The sequence below is a fragment of the Prosopis cineraria genome, unplaced genomic scaffold, assembly GCF_029017545.1.
Source record: "Prosopis cineraria cultivar Desert tree isolate PC_DT_omini unplaced genomic scaffold, ASM2901754v1 PC6, whole genome shotgun sequence".
NCBI lineage: Eukaryota > Viridiplantae > Streptophyta > Magnoliopsida > Fabales > Fabaceae > Prosopis > Prosopis cineraria.
The window spans coordinates 39463817-39482179 of record NW_026555337.1 but is presented as its reverse complement, the minus strand read 5'-3'; the positions used below and the strand labels follow the sequence as shown (position 1 = coordinate 39482179).

At 30.9% G+C, this 18363-nt stretch overlaps 3 protein-coding genes across 4 annotated transcripts; 2 read left to right on the top strand and 1 right to left on the bottom strand.

Annotated features, from left to right (window-relative positions):
• Positions 1–6780: 6780 nt before the first annotated feature.
• On the top strand, positions 6781–9984 carry LOC129313511 (40S ribosomal protein SA-like). The gene is made up of 5 exons (XM_054956696.1): positions 6781–7018; positions 7779–8041; positions 8159–8356; positions 8607–8820; positions 9652–9984. The coding sequence occupies exons 1-5, from the start codon at positions 6868–6870 to the stop codon at positions 9777–9779; spliced, it is 954 nt and encodes a 317-aa protein (XP_054812671.1). The 5' UTR covers positions 6781–6867; the 3' UTR covers positions 9780–9984.
• A 554-nt stretch (positions 9985–10538) lies between these two features.
• On the bottom strand, positions 10539–13503 carry LOC129313512 (peroxynitrite isomerase Rv2717c). 2 transcript variants are annotated; one of them, XM_054956697.1, is made up of 4 exons: positions 13260–13503; positions 12975–13115; positions 11618–11686; positions 10539–11067 (listed from the first exon to the last, which is right to left on the bottom strand). In XM_054956697.1, exons 1-4 carry the CDS (start codon positions 13422–13424, stop codon positions 10948–10950), a joined length of 495 nt encoding a protein of 164 aa, XP_054812672.1. In that variant the 5' UTR covers positions 13425–13503; the 3' UTR covers positions 10539–10947. The 2 variants fall into 2 exon arrangements, with proteins under 2 accessions (XP_054812672.1, XP_054812673.1); XM_054956698.1 differs by having other exon boundaries at positions 10964–11080.
• A 2206-nt stretch (positions 13504–15709) lies between these two features.
• LOC129313819 (mediator of RNA polymerase II transcription subunit 22a-like) lies at positions 15710–18347 on the top strand. The gene is made up of 4 exons (XM_054957229.1): positions 15710–15874; positions 16234–16467; positions 17287–17352; positions 17775–18347. The coding sequence occupies exons 2-4, from the start codon at positions 16282–16284 to the stop codon at positions 18012–18014; spliced, it is 492 nt and encodes a 163-aa protein (XP_054813204.1). The 5' UTR covers positions 15710–15874; positions 16234–16281; the 3' UTR covers positions 18015–18347.
• Positions 18348–18363: the final 16 nt, after the last annotated feature.

Below are 18363 nucleotides of genomic sequence, written 5' to 3'. Positions count from 1 at the left end.
TTTTCTTGTGAATATAAACTTTAATTTTATAAGTAATAATTTAGAAAAAAATGTAATTAATATTTCTGAAATTTTGCTTATGAGAAAATAAGGAGAGAGAATCACTTTTTGTAGTTTAGGGCCCCTTTATTTAAGCTTGTTTTATGAAAAACACTTGTTTATTTAAAAATAATCTATTTTTTGGTTTGTATAATATTTGTTTAAATTTTTAAAAATAATAAAAATTAAAAAACAAAATTTTGGTTATTTCACTTTAAGTAACTTTTAAAAATAATCTAATATAGTATATAAGAGAAAGTATTTTAAAGATAGTAGAATACACGAGGACGTCACAAAATTTTAGAATATTAAAATAATAAATTATTTTTATAAAACAAAAATTAAGAAAAAATATCATAAAATTTAAAAATAACTAACTAATAATTATTTTATTATTATTGTAACCCAACATATAATAATATTTTTAAGAAATATAAAATAATATTTTCATTTTATGAAATCTTTACAAAATAAATATCTTTTTGTAAAATCTCTAAACTATTTATAAAATACTTATGTTTTAATATTAAACAAATGGGTCCTTAGCTTATTTTATGAAAAAATTACTTATTTATTTTAAAAATATATTTTGTGAGTTTTTATGACATTTTTTTAAATTTTTGAAAATAATTGAAATTCCAAAAAGCTAAATTTTTGGCTATTTTGAGAAATTACTTTGAGTAGCTTGTAAAAATAATTTAATATAGTTGATGAGAAAATGTTTTAAAGACACGAGGTGTGTGAAAATATCATAAAATTTAATAAATTATTTTTATAAAATAAAAATTAAGATATCATAAAATTTAAAAAATAACTAACTAGTAATTATTTTTTATTATTATAACCAAACATAAAATAATATCTACCTTCTATACAATTTATACAAAATAATTGTTTTTATAAAATCTCTAAACTATTTAAAAATTATTACGAATAAAATATAAAGACTATAAATGAGAAGAAGGAAGAGAAGATGAAGAAAGAATATAAGCAATAGAAATGAAGATAACTTCTCTTGTATTATTTTTCATTATTTACAATACAAATAGCATGTCTTATTTATAAGTATAATCTTAAATTAAGGGTTACATAGATGATAATGAAAGATAAAGGATAATCAATACTCATCAAATAGTGGGAGTTTTATGAGAGAAAATGAAAGGGTAAGGAAGATGAACATCTACATGACTTTTAGTGTTCATAACACTCCCCCTTCGATGTCCATTATATGAGAATGTATTTCATTAAAAACTTTGACTAGGAAAAACCTTGTAGATAAAAACCTAACAGAAAAAAAAGAATACATCATTCATTTTTATATTATCCAATGCTGCCTCCTTAAAAACCTAACCAGAAAGATCCAATGGCATAAAACCTTAATTAAGGAAAAAAGAGTATGGCACGCATTTAGTCTTTCTTATAGCAACATCATTTTCAAATTATTATACTTTGAGATAGTATGCTAATTACTCAAATGTGACTATTGTCAATATTTTTCTAAGAAAATCTTACTTTTGACTGAACCATGCTAGATGCATTGTTATTGTATGTATAACTTTTTGAAAATATAGTTCTATAACATATTTTCATCATATAACATTTTTCTCAGTATTAAATGCTAAATCAACAAGGTGAATATAAAGTTGATATCAAAATTTTATTATCTTTTCATCAAAACCTATCATTTTTCCAAAACATATTTGCTAAGATACACACATAAACTTGAACTATTTAAATTCATACAAGCTTAATAGCATAAACATGTATTTATGTTCAATATTTTTCTTGAGAATTTTTCATGCTTCTGACATTTTAACTCTTTCAAAGATTATCATGTAAATTTCATTATGTATTGAGTAATATGCATAGGCTATAATAGATGCACATCATATTTTAATTTTATATACTGCCAAACTAATAATATATGTAAAAATTCAGCACAAAAATAAGGTACTTGATCATCATTAGACCTTTGTGAAAATCTTTATTTTTACATAAGTGTTCATTTATTTCTTAATAACTTTACACTTCATGTGTTTGGATTGCATGCTCATGATTTTCACATATAGAAAATGAATATAATTCTACTTACATTGCTTTTTTTCTTTTGTCTTTTTTTTTTTGTTTGGCCAATCATTGTTTGTCTACTTTACATGACAAATTTGTATACAAGATTAGCAATTAATTATGTGATGTTATCATCAAAATTATTGTTCACAACTTTATCTTTTCAATTCCATTATTCTTCCAATTGTAACATAACTTATGGAGATCTCTCTTTATTACTTTCAAGTACCTAAACCTCTTTTAGACCTTTTAGAATTAGTTATGTCTTAATCATCTTCTAGATTGTATACTTGCTCAATATGATTATCTTAATTATATGCTCCTCTTTTAACAAGATTTTGTACTAGGAACCAATTAATCTCTCATCCTTTAGGCATATCTCATTTTTATCTACTCTAATTGAAGCATTTTTAGCTGGAACATGAAATTTAATAATTTTCATACAAGTCAGTGATTGTATTTGGTAGATTCTTTTATGATATTTTAGGAATGTAACATTTGATGAACTCTTGATTTATATTTTTACATTTAAAGATTTAAATAAAATAATGTGATAATGCATTTCGTATATTTTTTTTCTAGTTACTCATTTTCTCCCCCTTATGTTAGGAAAATTGTCAAATGATAACAATTAGCTAATCATGCAATATAAGTCTTCTAAATTCATTTGTTTCCTTTATAAACATTTCTTTATTTCATTTAGAAACAAACATGAAGGAGGAGGTTCTTATCCAACATTATCCCAAATTTTCATGATAGCCATCTATATCCAGTGTGGTGGAACAATGATAATAAGCATTGCACAATCAAAGATTATAAGATGGCATATACTTGGCTTCTGATCAAAAACCAATTTTCAAAAAAAGAAATTTATAATACCTCATTAGTTTAATGTGTATTGTACTATAGTTTGTAAAATCAAATATTCTAAATTAACAATGAAAATTTTGTTCTCATAAACATTGATCTAGCTATTTGTAGAGGGGACTTTAACGAATGATTTTGCTAGATCACTTTTTAAATAGGCTTTTTCAAAGTTTGAAATATAAATTACTAGCATTCCTAACTAAAATTGTCTTTATCATGTAGTTTGGAAATTGTATGCTTTTATATAATGATTTATGTATATAACCTTGCAAATTTCAAGTTGCAAAAACATAATATAGATTTGCACTATTCACATGCTATCTAATGGCCTATATATTTGAATTTTTTATAATTTCAAAAATGAATAGATCCATTATCAATCATAACTAGTGAACACCTTATATTTTCTTTGAGAATAAGCAGCATATAATGTCCTCAATTTCAAATCTTAAAATTTCAAGTATTTAAGAGGATAAATTGGTAAATTTAAGTGAATTTTAAACTAACTATGCTTTTGAAAGCCTAATAATAATTTTTAAATCATTGGATAGTCTTATAAAAAGGCTAAGTTGAAGTTTAAGTGGGTCGGTCCACATAAGGGTCTAAAAATCACATTGAACCAGTTTGTGCCATGTACCGCAGTAGACATGCAAAAATTTGCACTTACCAAACTTGCAAAACTGGACTAAAAAATAGAAGAGAGAAAGAGAAAAACACAAGGGGGTGATGGTGAGTAACTTGTGGGTGTTAGGGCTGGATTTTGGGAGCAACTTGGGAGCATTTAGAGCAAGATTCATAATTGGATAAACTTTCCACATCTCTCCCTCTCCCTTTATGTGAATTTCTAAGGGTTTGGGGTAATGTAAGACTTGAATTTGGCTTTTCTTGAGTTGTGACCGAACCCATTACCTTAGTTAAGATCTTAAAAAGTTAAATCAAGCTTCTAATCCTAGATTTATGGATTGTGAAGTGATTTAAAGTTTTTAGGTAAGATTTGGACAAACCCTAAATAAAAATTGAAAGAAAAGAGCAATGTGGGTAAAGATTTGAGGCTATTAGTGTATTTGGGTGTTAAATGAGATTAATGGAGCGTATGGAGACTTGATGTTGTAAAATTAAAGTTTTAGATATAATGGGTCTCAAAATAGTGTTAAAAAGGGGGTTAATTAGAGTGAGAATTGATGAATTAATGTTTAATCTTGTAGATTAAAAATTGGTCGGGCATTTTTACGCTAGTGGATACATTTGGAGTTAAGTCTTAACCACAATAACCCTTTTAATGATGAAAGAGTTAAGGTAATTGGATTGTCTAAATTCTCTATTTGTGTGTTTGGATGGTTGTGTGGTTATATTTAAAGCTAATACTTTTATTTTGTATTAGTATAGTATTAATATGAAATGATTATGATTTAGAAAATGGAAATTGTGTTTAAACATTGTGGATTTGAAAAACTACACCCTATATTCAAGTATAATTAATTGCAAAATTTTATAGTTAAGTGAAAATGATCATTTTAGAGGACATTACATCTTATAATTATGTGTGAAAATTATTGAGTATATATTTAGCATGATCATTGCAAGAGGGTGGAAGTTTGCCCTAGTGTAGTATTGGGGACATTGTTTAAAAATTTATATGGTACACTGGCACCGTGGAGACCTTAGTGCACAGTTTTATATTTGTTTGAAAGTCCTAATACTATGTGAGATAGATTAGGCATTGCTATCCCATGTATTCATGAATAGGGAGAATTTATGGTTTATAGTGGATGAAGACGCTTTTGGCCAAGGCTACCTCTTATGATTGGCGAGTTTGAGCCAATCCAGTCACATGGATTTAATCAGTTCACAGATTCAGTCAGAAAAACTAAGGAGAGTATAAGAAGGAATGTTGGTTATGCATATCATTGTATAGTCAAATGGTTAAGTAAAAATATCATTATCTTAACTATGGCAATCCACCTTTTCCAATTCCAATATATATAATTAATCATTATTGACTAATACATATATTGATATATATTGATTTTTACAAAACATATATGGTTATTACCTTGCTCATAAACAAGCTAAATTTGCCGATCTTTTATATTGGTTAATATTATATAAGTTTCATCAAATACTAGTTGTCAGGATTACAATAAAAATAATTTTCAAATCCATCAAATCTTCTCATGGTATAAAATATTTAAACCATTAGCCTTTAGGATTATATTATTTATAGCCATCAAATAGCTAAATTGCCAATAAACCCTATAATTAAGGGTGTTCATAGGTTTGGTTTGGTTTGGTTTTGGGCAAAAACCAAACCGAACCGAACCATTCGGTTTACTGATAATTGAGACCTGATCGGTTTTTATGAAGTTCGGTTTGGTTCGGTTTTATTTTCGGTTTGATTCGGTTTGGTTAAGGTCTTGATCAAGTTTTAATGCACTTATTTAATTTTTTTCCTTTTCTCCATCTTCATAATGGTGCTATGTACTAAAATTAAATTTAATTCTTTTTGACTCCTTTTTTTTTCATAAATAGAGGTATAAAAATGTAATAAAATTTCAATGTGATAACAATAATTAATCATAAAAATTGATATAAGTTTTTAAGATTAAAATTATTTAATATTATGTATTTTATTAAAATCCTTTGAAAATGTTTATCTATGTGTCTATATTTTAATAAATAATGAAAAATTTATTATACAAAATTCAAAATAAAATATTTCCTGTAGATAAATTGAATGCTGAGACTTTTAGGTTGTAAATAATTAAATGATGATCATAGCATGATTATTATAATTACTTAATATTATACATTTTCATTCAAGTATTTTAAAAATATTTATTTATTACTATAAAAAATTCAAAACAAAATTCTTCTTGTAGATAAATGGTTATATATTTTACAAATAAATAAATAAAATTTTTTTAATCAAGTTTGGTTCGGTTTCTAGTACTCAAAACCGAACTTAAACCGAACCAATCGGTTTTTATATCATAAAAACCGAAGCAGACCTGATTGTTGTTCGGTTTTGATCAGTTTTTGTCGGTTTGGATTGGTTTGGATCGGTTCTTTCGGTCTGGATCGGTTTTGAACACCCTTACCTATAATGATCTTCAAAATCAGAATCTATATGACTTCTGGCCATTCAATCCCAAGATGAATATACTATGGTTTTATCAATCATCTATTAACACATATTCAATACTTTTTCATTGGAGTAATAAATAATTATCAAATTAATAATCACAATCATATGATAAATAAGAACTTTTAATAATTAGTGAGGAACTCTTGAAGTCTATGCCTCATGCAAATTAATTAGAGACTTGTGCTGATAATGTGTTATGAATAAAATATATAAACTACAAATGAGAAAAAAGAAGAGAAGATGAAGAAAGAATATAAGAAATAGAAATGAGATAAATTCTCTTGTATTCTCTTTCATTCTTTGTAATACAAATAACATATCCTATTTATAAACATCATCTTACATCAATGATTATACAAATGATAATGAAAAATAAAAAGTAATCTATGCTCATCAAATGGTGGGAGGTTCACAGGAGATGAAAGGGTGAAGGTGATGGACATCTATATGATTTTTAATATTCATAATAAAAATCACTTATTTTTTAATTTTAAAAACAAACAAGCCATTGACAATGATTACTATGTTTAAAAAAAAAGAAAATAAAAAGGTTAAAAAAAGTATGTTTCCAACATCTCAGCCCAGTTTTGACCCAAAAAAATGCCCGAGCCCAAAAGAAAATAGTGAAATGAGTATATTCGTCATTTAACAAACTAGGGTTTCATTCTTTCTGCATAACGTATAGAGGCTCTCTCTTCCGGCTTCCTACTCTCTAAGAAGAAAGTTCCACGGTGGTCCTATTCGGAGCCATGTCTACCACCACAACCGCTGCCGCTCCTCCGCGCCAGCTCTCCCAGAAAGAGGCTGACATACAGATGATGTTGGCCGCCGAGGTCCACCTCGGAACCAAAAATTGCAACTTCCAAATGGAGCGATATGTGTTCAAGCGCCGCAATGATGGTTTGTGTTGAATTTTCAGATGTCTGAATACATCAGTTGATGAAATGGAGCATTTTAATTACCAATATTTTTTTTACTGAGTTTTCATTACTGACAATCAAAGTGTACCTCTTTGAGGCTGCGTTGATAAAATTGCCCTGTTTCTATGAATCACCGATAATTTAAAACGGGACTCGAAATACGTTCTGTTGTGCATTGACTCTTCTGACACACTTACGTTGCATTTGAAGTTTACATATTTGATGTCTCAGTGTAGGTGTAAATATCGGAGCTTTGGTAGGGTTGAAATATTTTCACGTTGCAGTACGCCGAAAATGTTTAGCTTGGTCACTTCATTGTATTCTTTTTGAGGATTACATATATATTCTCATTGATGCAGAAATAAACAATCATTGTAGGGATAATATTTCAGCCGAGAATCTTTACGTAGGCCATAAGCCTCTATAAATTTAGTGCAAGGCTAAGGATCTTTACTTCTAGATAACCAGATCATATATCCGTTGTTGTTAACATTCATTTAATCACAAGAATTCTTTTATAGGTACTTATGGGTAGATACTTATATTTGTCTGGAAATATGAAGGAAATGTACTGGGCATGACCTGGGGACTGCTCATAACGTACTTGTGTGATAGTGTACTTGAATTTTGATGTGTCATACCTTTGAAGTTTTTAATTTATTTAGTCTTAAAAAATAAATTCATTTTTAAATGTGGAATTTTGACTGTTACTGGTTGATTTTGGTTATTCTGGTAATCAGCTATCTACATCATCAATCTTGGAAAGACATGGGACAAGCTTATGCTTGCTGCCAGGGTTATTGTTGCCATTGAGAACCCTCAAGATATTATTGTTCAATCTGCTAGGCCTTATGGCCAAAGAGCTGTTCTCAAGTTTGCTCAATACACTGGTGCCCATGCACTTGCTGGGAGACACACTCCAGGAACCTTCACTAATCAGCTCCAGACCTCGTATAGTGAGCCTCGCCTTCTAATTCTAACCGATCCAAGGACTGACCATCAGGTCATTATTTCTTTATGAGTATTTATAAGATGTCGTATTTGGATGAATAAGTTTAACTTCTGATTGTAGTCAAGCTTTTTATTGTCATTTGCTTCTCATACTCACATTTATGTGCAGCCCATCAAGGAAGCTGCTCTTGGAAATATACCAACTATTGCTTTTTGTGACACTGATTCACCTATGCGATATGTTGATATTGGGATTCCTGCCAACAACAAGGGGAAACATAGCATTGGTTGTCTGTTTTGGCTTTTAGCAAGGATGGTACTGCAGATGCGTGGTACTATCCGTCCAGGGCACAAGTGGGATGTGATGGTAAAGTATTTGCTGCTTTTATTATGGATTATTTAGAAAGGAAGGTCGTTTAACATTTATAGTTAATGACATCTGTTGCGAGAGGCCTGTATCATAAATGCATCCCTGGTTTTTCGGTAGAAGTATAGGTCATTGTCATGGTGCTTGTTTTGCTCAACTATCTCAAAATTTGCCTTTTCATTTGAAGAAAGTAGCTTTATTTGCTGGTTTCCTTCAAATTCTCGCATGTCTCTGATCTTCTGTCATGCAGGTGGATTTATTCTTCTATAGAGAACCTGAAGAGACCAAGCAACTAGAGGAAGAGGAGGCACCTCCTGTCCAAGATTATGCTGCTGCAGATTTCGGTGCTGGTATTGGTGCCATTGCTGATGGCCAGTGGCCTGTTGCAGCTGAACAATCATGGACTGACACAGTTCCACAACCTATTCCAGCAGCTCCTGCTGCCAGCTGGACCCCAGAAGCTGGTAAGTTTTTGTACTTGATTAAATTTGGTTGACTGGTTCCTTAGTCATGCTAGGTTAAATCTTATGTGTGTTTCCTATGATTATTTGAGATTAAATCCGGCTTTGATACCTTTCCCTATGGTTGGCGTTGAAAATTGTTTACTTCAGTTTCCTTCTTTACTCCCCCCCTTCCCCAAATTATAAAACAATTTGAGACAAGATTACATATTCCAATAAAACACAATAGGGACACTTTACAAACTTACTTTTTCAGAGCAAAACTATATCCTACACACTTAATCATTACTCCCTTCAGTCCTATTTGTAGGACACCTTCTAAAAGTAATTTTTGGTCTAAAATATAGGACGTCTTGTAATAATTAAACCACTTTTTTCAATTTTACCTTTTTTGATTTACATGAATGTATTTAATGTAGTGATATCATGATTTAAAGCCAAGGGTACAAATGAACATTTCATTTTTTTTTATGATATTAAATTTCAAAATTAACTTTTCTTATGATATGTGAAACGGTTAAAAGTGTCCTATAATAGGGACTAGAGAGAGTGCGCTGCAAATTATTTCAATTCTCTACTAAAAAGGTAATATTGGAAAAGTATTATTAATAAAACTTCATTTTTATCAAATTGTCTTATGTTTTGAGATAGTGAAATTCCTTCAACGTTGTCTTATAATTTGGGACGGAGGGAAAACTATGCAACAAATCCCATGTGGTGAACAAAAAAAGAGAATATCTGTTATTTATAAATTAAATTATGAAGCAAATGTGCCTGTTTCTATTATTCAAGGTTTTTGTATTTGGCGTTTGCTGAACTAAGTTATTATTGCAGGGGATTGGGGTGAAGCTGCTCCTGCTCCACCAGTTCCTGTTCCTGCAGGGGATTGGGGTGAAGCTGTTCCTGCTCCACAAGTTCCTCTTCCTGGAACTGAACACGTTACTGCTACTGGTTGGGAGTAAACTTCATACAAGAGTTTTGATTGCCCTTTTTTTTCCTTTTTTTGTTTCCTTGTGTGGAAGGAAACATTTTATGCTGCGCCACTTGTTTGAGTCCGGATGATACATGTGACGTTGTCTATTTACGAAATATATTTTTCTAGGCTAATATAAATGTTGGATGATGTCTTCAGTGCTCGTAAAATGACATGCTGAGTATTTTTATTTATGATTTTCACGAAAATAATATTGGAGGGAAATTGGTTTCGCCTTTCCTGATCATGCACACTAAAATCAACCTTTCAAGTCATGTTTTTGCCCCTGTTCTCAACTTTGCACCGGGTCCATGAAACATCAAAAAAGAGCATACGTAAGTTAACAAAAAAATTAAGTATACTTTAATTTAATTATATTTTAAATAGCATTTTGTTTTCGAAGGGATCACTCGTGCTCATCTACATATTCTGTGGCCGAAAAACAAAATCTATATATTTGTTCTTTCCCTACGGGAAAAGGTGACCATTCTCTTGGTAAAGAGTGATATCCTCACTCAATAAACTCACATTCCTCTCTATGGAATCCATCATCTCTTTTTAGGAGGGTGTGTGGTGCTATTGAGCTAAAAATTCTTGACGATAAATATTCCAGAAACGTTATGGTACTGGAGAAGTACAACAGACTATTTAGCACAGGATTTGTGATTTGAAGGATTTTGATGTCAACAAGACCCTGAAAAACAATCAGGAAAAGAAGAAAAACGTGAGAAGTAGAGAAGACTTCTCATTTGATTCTTGTCAATACTGCTTAGCATTCAAGTAGAAAAGAGTATATCCACAAGTAACAACCCGTGAACATGGCACACAGTGACACAGACAAACAAGACAATAGAATCATTCCTTTGGTTTAACATGCTGATTAGTATATGACTATTAGCTGGCTTAAACTGCTATCCAGAGGGGGGGGGGCTTTGGATTCAGGGGCAGAGCCATATTTTACTGAGGTGGCTGGAATTAAAAGTAATATGGTATAATGTTGGCTAAATGTTAATACCCATATAATGCTAAGAAAAAATTGAAAAATTAAGGGGGTCAAATCCCTTGCCAGTCTCTTCTCTTTCCGCCGTTGATTGGACTCTCCAATACAGAACTTGCATTCTTTTAGATCACCTTCCATGGAATGTGATAGCTTCAGCTCAGAGCTTCTTCAATGCTGCTTTTAAGTGTGGTTGAAGACCTACTGTATTGGTAGCCATCTGAACTTCATAACAAAGATTCCCATCAACCAGCTGGAACAGTCGTCTTATCTCCCTAACCTGTACAGAATGACTAATGAATACGTTATAATTTGCATCGCATTTTGCACTACTATAACCAGACAGGGTTGATAGCAAGCTAATGGTTGATCTAACCTAAGAGGACTTGTATATGTGTGTGTGTGTGTGTCAATCTATGAATGGATGTATACTGCATAGTATCTCTCAGGTAAAGTTCAACACAGCAAAGGAAAAAACATGGAAGAAGCTTCCGTGCAGTTTTTAGATGTTTATAATCAAGTTCTTTCAAAGTATCATGACATTTGGAGAAATATTTTTCACGGAGTCAATAATGAAATGTTGAATCTTTTTAAAAAAAAAAAAAAACAGAAAAGAATTGTTAGAATTTTTTTTCTTTACAAATATTCATTATGCTAAACCACTTCACTAACTGGTTCATCTTCAAAATAAAACCTAAACTGTAAACCCTGGCACCGTTTTTCTCCCTAGGGGAAAAAAAACTCTCAACCTAAGTGTATGATTTGCAAACTGTACATAAATGAACAGAACCACTTGCATTGTCGTATTGTTGAAAGACCAATTTCATTACCTTAGAAGCATTCCCCACCGTTTCACTCTGAAGTTCTATCACCTTCTCCTTTGCACTATATGTCCCTTTCTGGATGACATGATATGCTAGGGGCCATCAGAAGAAGTAAAAAGAGATAAAAAAGAACTGAATGAAAAAGAAAAAGAAACTAAGATCTTATTTCTGAACCTAGTGGTAACAATAGTTAAGGTTTTATGTGCAAATGCAACAATAGTGATAGAAAACTAGCCAGCAGTGCACAAAAGCAATTTATCAAAATGACTACTGCAAATGATCACAAACAACCAGGAGCATGCTGGAGCTGAGTAATGGAATTTCCTAAGTGTAGGAATATGTGCCTATTATACCTAGGTTTTTTATAGTTGGACAAGGTAGGAATTAATTCAAACATTGAGACTACTTTTGATAAATTGAAAGAGATTCCCCCCCCCCCCAAAAAAATACATGGAAAGAGATTTAGGCAAAGAAAAAAAAAAAGTAAGAAAGTAATTTTACTTTGTTTGATAATTGCTTAAATTAACTTTCTGAAGAAGAAAACTTCCCATGTTTATGAGATAGAGCCTTTTTGATTCTCATTCTCTTTTTATTTTGTACCAAACAAACTCTTCTATACTGGAAATGTTTGTCAAATGTTTCCCCCATCTCTTAATATAGGTCCCAATTTTCATCTTTCTTTTGTCTCAAACACAAGTCCTAATGCAGATTTTTAGGTGTAATCAATGCATGTTTTTTAAAAATACCCCTCACAAAAAAATCAAAATTACCTATCCCACCTTTGATATTTAAAAATGTACTATTTCTCGTGGTATTTAATTGAGGATAAGAATGAAAATCAAAAACATATTTTTACATATCACATATTTTTTAATATTTTATCAATTTGTGTGTTTTTAAAATTAGGACTTATGTTAAGGGACGGAAGAAGTATTTAACTCGACAATTCTTCAAGTGTATAGTAACTTCTTAAGGCGTATTTACTAATTCAGGTTGTGCATAGACATTATAGAAACAGCAGAGGGATATTTTCATCAAGCTATTCTTGTGCTGGTTCGGCTAACACAGACCCACCAATCAATATTTGCCAAATATGACTCGAAGCATTCAAGTTCAAACTTATTAAAGTTACTAATTAATTTTATTGCTGTTTCACTCGTTTGTGAATGCATTATTCGCGGATTACGTGGCAGCCTAATCCTACAAAATAAATCCATTCTCACCCACCAGTTAACTAGCATCTAAAACAAAGACAAGTACGAAATAAAGCAGGCCATTTGTCGAACAGTTTATCTGCGACTGACAAATTTACAAAACTAAGTATAGATGTTAAAGCATTCTCACTAATAATAAGACACAGTACCTGAACTTCAACAAGACCAGTGCTCTGAGCAATTACAACTTCAAGGGTACCATCGGGCTTTGGACGCCAATATCCACTCTCGGCGTGCATGGGCTCGCCAGAATTGAGTTTCCAAGTCTTCTGATTATACCCAATGACGGGCTTGTCTCATGTCGTACACAACAAAGAAAAACACAAGTCAATTCTTCAATTAAAAAACAAAATTCTAGTCTTCATCCCTGAGCTCTCACAGATTCACAACCCAACCCATGAAAAAAAATACATATGAGCAGTTAAATCAGATACCTTGTTCCCAGAATGGGAAAACTGAAGCTCTTCGCCATAAGAGAATGAATTTATGGTGGGGAAGCCGCCTTCTCCCTGGCCTCTCCATGATCCCAGAAGGAAGGAAACTGGTTCCACTGCTGGATGCGACAGCGGCGGTTCCGGCGAGCCCTTGTTTCCGTCCATTTGCTCTCTGACTCTTGTTCTATCTTCCTGAGTTTACGAAGCTGGGAAATCTAATTTTCGTCGGCAAAAGGCGCTATGGGCTCATTGCAGGGATAATTAAAATTAGTGTCGTGGAAATTTATGGGTTCAATATTTTTTTGAACTAAAATTTAATTTTATTTTTATACTTATTTTTTAAAAATATTAGATATTTTATATTTTTAAATGAGATAATTTTTTTACAGTATTTTTTTGAAGTTCAAGAATGCCATTCTATTAAGAAGTTGTTAAGCGTTTTATTTTTTTTATTTTTTGCTAACATTAATGTGTGTGAAGCTTATGCATAATAAACAATTTTGACTATATTTTTTATATTAATTTGCTCTTAAAAGCATCGAACATTTTAAAATTTTTTTTTTGAAGCATTAAGAACCTTAAAATCTTATTAAAATAAAAATTTATAAATATCATCAAAATATTAAATATTTTTATATTAAATAATTTAAATATTATTATTTATAAATATTCATTCAAAATTTATAAATTATTTTTTAAATATTAAAAATTTAAACTAATATTTTATAAATATATAGATAATTTTTTATTTTTTATATATCAATGTTCAATCTTCTTAAGATAGTGTATAAATTATTACACCTTTTGTGCGTGTCAAAACTTATTTATATTTTTAATATTAGTTAAGTTTTTAAAATTTTTAAATCATTTTTCTACAATTATTTTGATCAATTAACGATCTTCCTCTAACATATTGCAACATTCAAATTTAATATTTTTTGTACATTATAGTGTTAGAAATAAAATCATAAATATAATAAATCAGGATCAATAATATATGAATAAAAATATTAATTTAAAAAATATCGCTCATTAATGTACTATAAAAAGAGTTACTTGACAAAATAAAAATAATAAGAAAAATTCCATTCTTAATTCAGAAGTTTATTCCCTTCATTTTTAATGTAAAATTACAAAATGTAAAAAATATTAAAATATTAAATTAGGTGATATAATATTTTGAATAAAGTACTTAATATTTTAATAATATTTATTTTATTTTAATAAAATTTTAAGGTGTTTATCGCTCTTAAAAATATTTTAAGGTGTTTAATACTTTTAAAAAAGAATTCAAGAGCAAATTAGTATCACATAATATGATCAAAGTCTTACATTTCACTGTATGTGGACCCGCATGTGCCATGTCAGTAAAAACCAAAAAATTTAATTGTTGATTAATAGAAGGGTTTTTTGTTCCTCAAAAAAATAATTTAAGAATAAAATTACTTCACTTAAAAATATGGGTCCTCAAGGTTATGAAAATATAAGTACAGGAATAAAATTGAATTTCAACTCCCAGTTTTTTTGTAATAAGAAAATAAATTTTTTTAATATAGTTATATGATATGTGAATAATATTTGGCCAAATGTTTTTTTTTTTTGCCAATATATTTGGCCAAATTCAAACATTATTAACCTTTAACGTTTAATTAATTTAACTCTACCAAAAACGTTTTACACTTGGTTTTTTATATCAAGGTATTTTAATTTTTTTACAAGACTAAACTTAAAAAAAATAATATTTTTATGAAATATATCAAACTATATCCAAATTATGACTTATAAATAACATTGATAATCTTAGTTTTCTCCTTCATTTTTATTTCGTAGGATGGCTAGTCGTATTGCATTAATATTCTAATAATTTGATCAAAAAATACTCTAATAATTTTTTAAAAATTTCTTTTTGATTTGGAAGCTTTATCAATTTGATTACTTGTTTTTCTCGAAATTTTACTTTGGACTTTTCTTTTATTCGATGCTAATTTTATCACCAGCTCTTTTTTAATAAAATATTATTATGTATATATATATAGAAGGGACTAAATCCAAAGTTATTGTGCACTCATGTATACTACTTTCAATTTTTACCATAAAACACTTTTAATTATTTTATATATTTAAAAAAAATTAATTTTTTTATATCATAAAAAATTTATATATACTTTTATCATTATACTTAATTATAAATAACGACATAACTATATTAGATATTTTTATATTAATAAATAATTTAAAAAACTAATATAATTATTATAAAATTTCTTATATTTTAAATTAAAAATTTTTTAAAAAATATTTTATATATAAAATCGGAAGTAATAAGAGTTATTTTGCGCTCTCTCTCTCTCTCTCTTTTGTTATAAGAAAAACTACTAGTCGCTTGTTTTTGTTTCCGTCTATTTTACTTTATTTTAATTATTTTATTTTATTGACTATAATATAGGGGCGTTCTCAATTGATTTCTTCCCCTTCCCAAAGTCCCACTGGTTCAATTCCGAAGAGGCCTCCGGAGTCCAGAAACTAGACGACCGCGACCAGCCACGGCCACGGCCAGGACCACGACGAGATCAGTGCACCTAACTCCGGCACAGCTACCGCACTTTTCCATTCAGGTTTGTCGTTCACTCTCTTCTCCTCCCCACCCAACCTGGGAATCGAATTACTTGGTTCCTTACTTTAGATTTCTTCGCCATTTTCATGTATTAGTTTGAAATCTCGATTCACTAATATCAGATATTTGGATTGAGAAACAATAGGTCATTGTGAAACCTGCAGAATTCATTTGTTGTGGATGAATTGAATCTACAGTTCGGTTAGGTTTCATGGTTGTGGGGCTCTATGAGCTTGCTTCTTATAATTTCCAAAAATGTGTTCTTTTTTTTTTTTTGGGTGTGGGACTTTATTGGCTACTAATCTGAAATTATAAAAGGGAAAAGTTCTCACTTTTTACTTCATGCATAAATCTCTGCAGCTGACACACCATTTTCCCCTGGTACGTGGATAAGGGCGAACAAGGAGAATGAACAAAGGTGGACCAGCGGGTGGAGGAGTATTGGGGAGTGGAATTGGAGGTGTTGCTGGAAGCGGGCCCACGGCCGCAGCGGCGGCAGCTGCTGCTCAGAAGCAAAAGACTTTGTTACAAAAAGTAGAAGGCGACATTGCCAATATTGTGGATAATTTCAGCCACCTTGTTAATGTTGCTAGGGTATGTTTGATTACATTCGTTTATCCTACAACTCACCCTTGAATTGTATTCTTGTGATAAGTGACGGTCTGGGTATGAGAAATATTTCTCTGATTGGCATTTTTTTTCTACATGCTGGGAATTTAGGCGTGGAAGTGGAATATATAATCCCTGACATCAAAATTTAAAATACTTGAGATTAGAAAACTTTCTACCAATCTTGGAGTCACCATGAACGCCACCTTTGTTACTCTTGTGCTTAAAAGGATAGATCTATAAAGATGAAGGATTGTATCCCCATTAATTTGCTTGGTTATCAGTGTGTATCAGCTCATCTCATCGCCAAGGTTCTCTCTAATAGATTGAATGAAGGTTTATCTTATACCATTTGTGAGAGCTGAAATGCATTTATGTCCATGAAAGATAGCTGGATTTTGGGGGGCATCACTTGTTGTGAATGAGGTGGCCGCTGATATGAGAAGGAGAATTTGGGGGTTGATATTCAAGCAGTATTTTGAAAAATTTATGATTGTGAATATTTTTCTTTCTCAAGGTTCTCTGTTGAAAAGGCTTTGGATTCAATGATACAGTTTGATAATGTACAGTCTTGTTCCTTTTGGTTTACCAATCTTCACCTCCTAAAAATAGTTTTTCTAACTATTGGGAGTGTGACTCTATTCTTGTGTGATTGACTAATTGATCATTTGCCAATGACATGAGTTGCAGTCTTGGCTTCTTCCTTTTTTTCCCCCCTTTTGCCCCAACTTGCTAGTAACCTGTGCGCTAATAAAATGCATCTGTGTGATCGTACTCATTTCAAGTGATATTTCATTCCTGCAGGTAAATGAGCCGCCAGTTAGAAATTCACAGGAAGCTTTCATGATGGAAATGCGTGCTGCTAGAATGGTAGGATTGAAGTTCTGACTATTCTATTCTTCTATGCAAACATCGAATGCTTTTTCTTCCAAGTAATTGCGTCATAATTCTAAGGATTATTGGGGGGAAAATCCATCTACCAGTTTCTTCCTTACTTTTGTACTAGAAGTGCCAAGGAATTTATGCGCCTTGAAACTACGTGCATATATCTCACATATTACAATCTAGTGCAGTCTTGTTGCATGTTGTAAAATTATAATCAAACTATGGATATTATTCCATTGTGCATGTTATGTCTTATTTATAACCAGTGCTTTATGAAAAAGAAAGTCATAACGGTAGCCCTTTGATCATATGCTATGAGTTTGTTTGGCCTTGTGACAGCATCAGTGCCATAGCTTTACCTAAGTTGTAAGGTCCTGATTTTTGTCTTGCGTTGGTCAACAACACAGGTCCAAGCAGCTGATTCACTACTTAAATTAGTGTCAGAGTTGAAGCAGACAGCAATTTTTTCAGGATTTGCTTCTCTTAATGACCATGTTGAGCAAAGAGTGGTTGAATTTAACCAGTTAACAGAGAAAACAGACAGAATATTATCTAGGATTGGAGAAGAAGCTGCTGCTAGCCTTAAAGAGCTTGAGTCTCATTATTCTTCTTCTACACAGAAGAATATTGACGGCCTAGAACCATGACTGATACTCTCTCTGTTCATCCACCTTGCACCTCTAACTCGCAGAAGAATATTTTCAAGCGCCTAAATAGATGAGTTTTTCTGTTTTCAGAGGAAGTTTTCTTCGTTTAAATTACTGGAATTTAGGACTAGGTATAATCAACCGGTATATCATTTATTATGTGTACAATGTACGGTCGATTGTGGCACATGGAATGAGGAACAAAATTTAGCTTTGTACCCCATGTGTACTCAAGAAACATAATAACTTTGTAGTCAATTCAAGCGGCTTTGTATCCCATAACGTTTTTTAATAAATTGTTTAGGTGTATCAAATTTCAATGTTTTCTGGAAACTCCGGTATCCCAGGT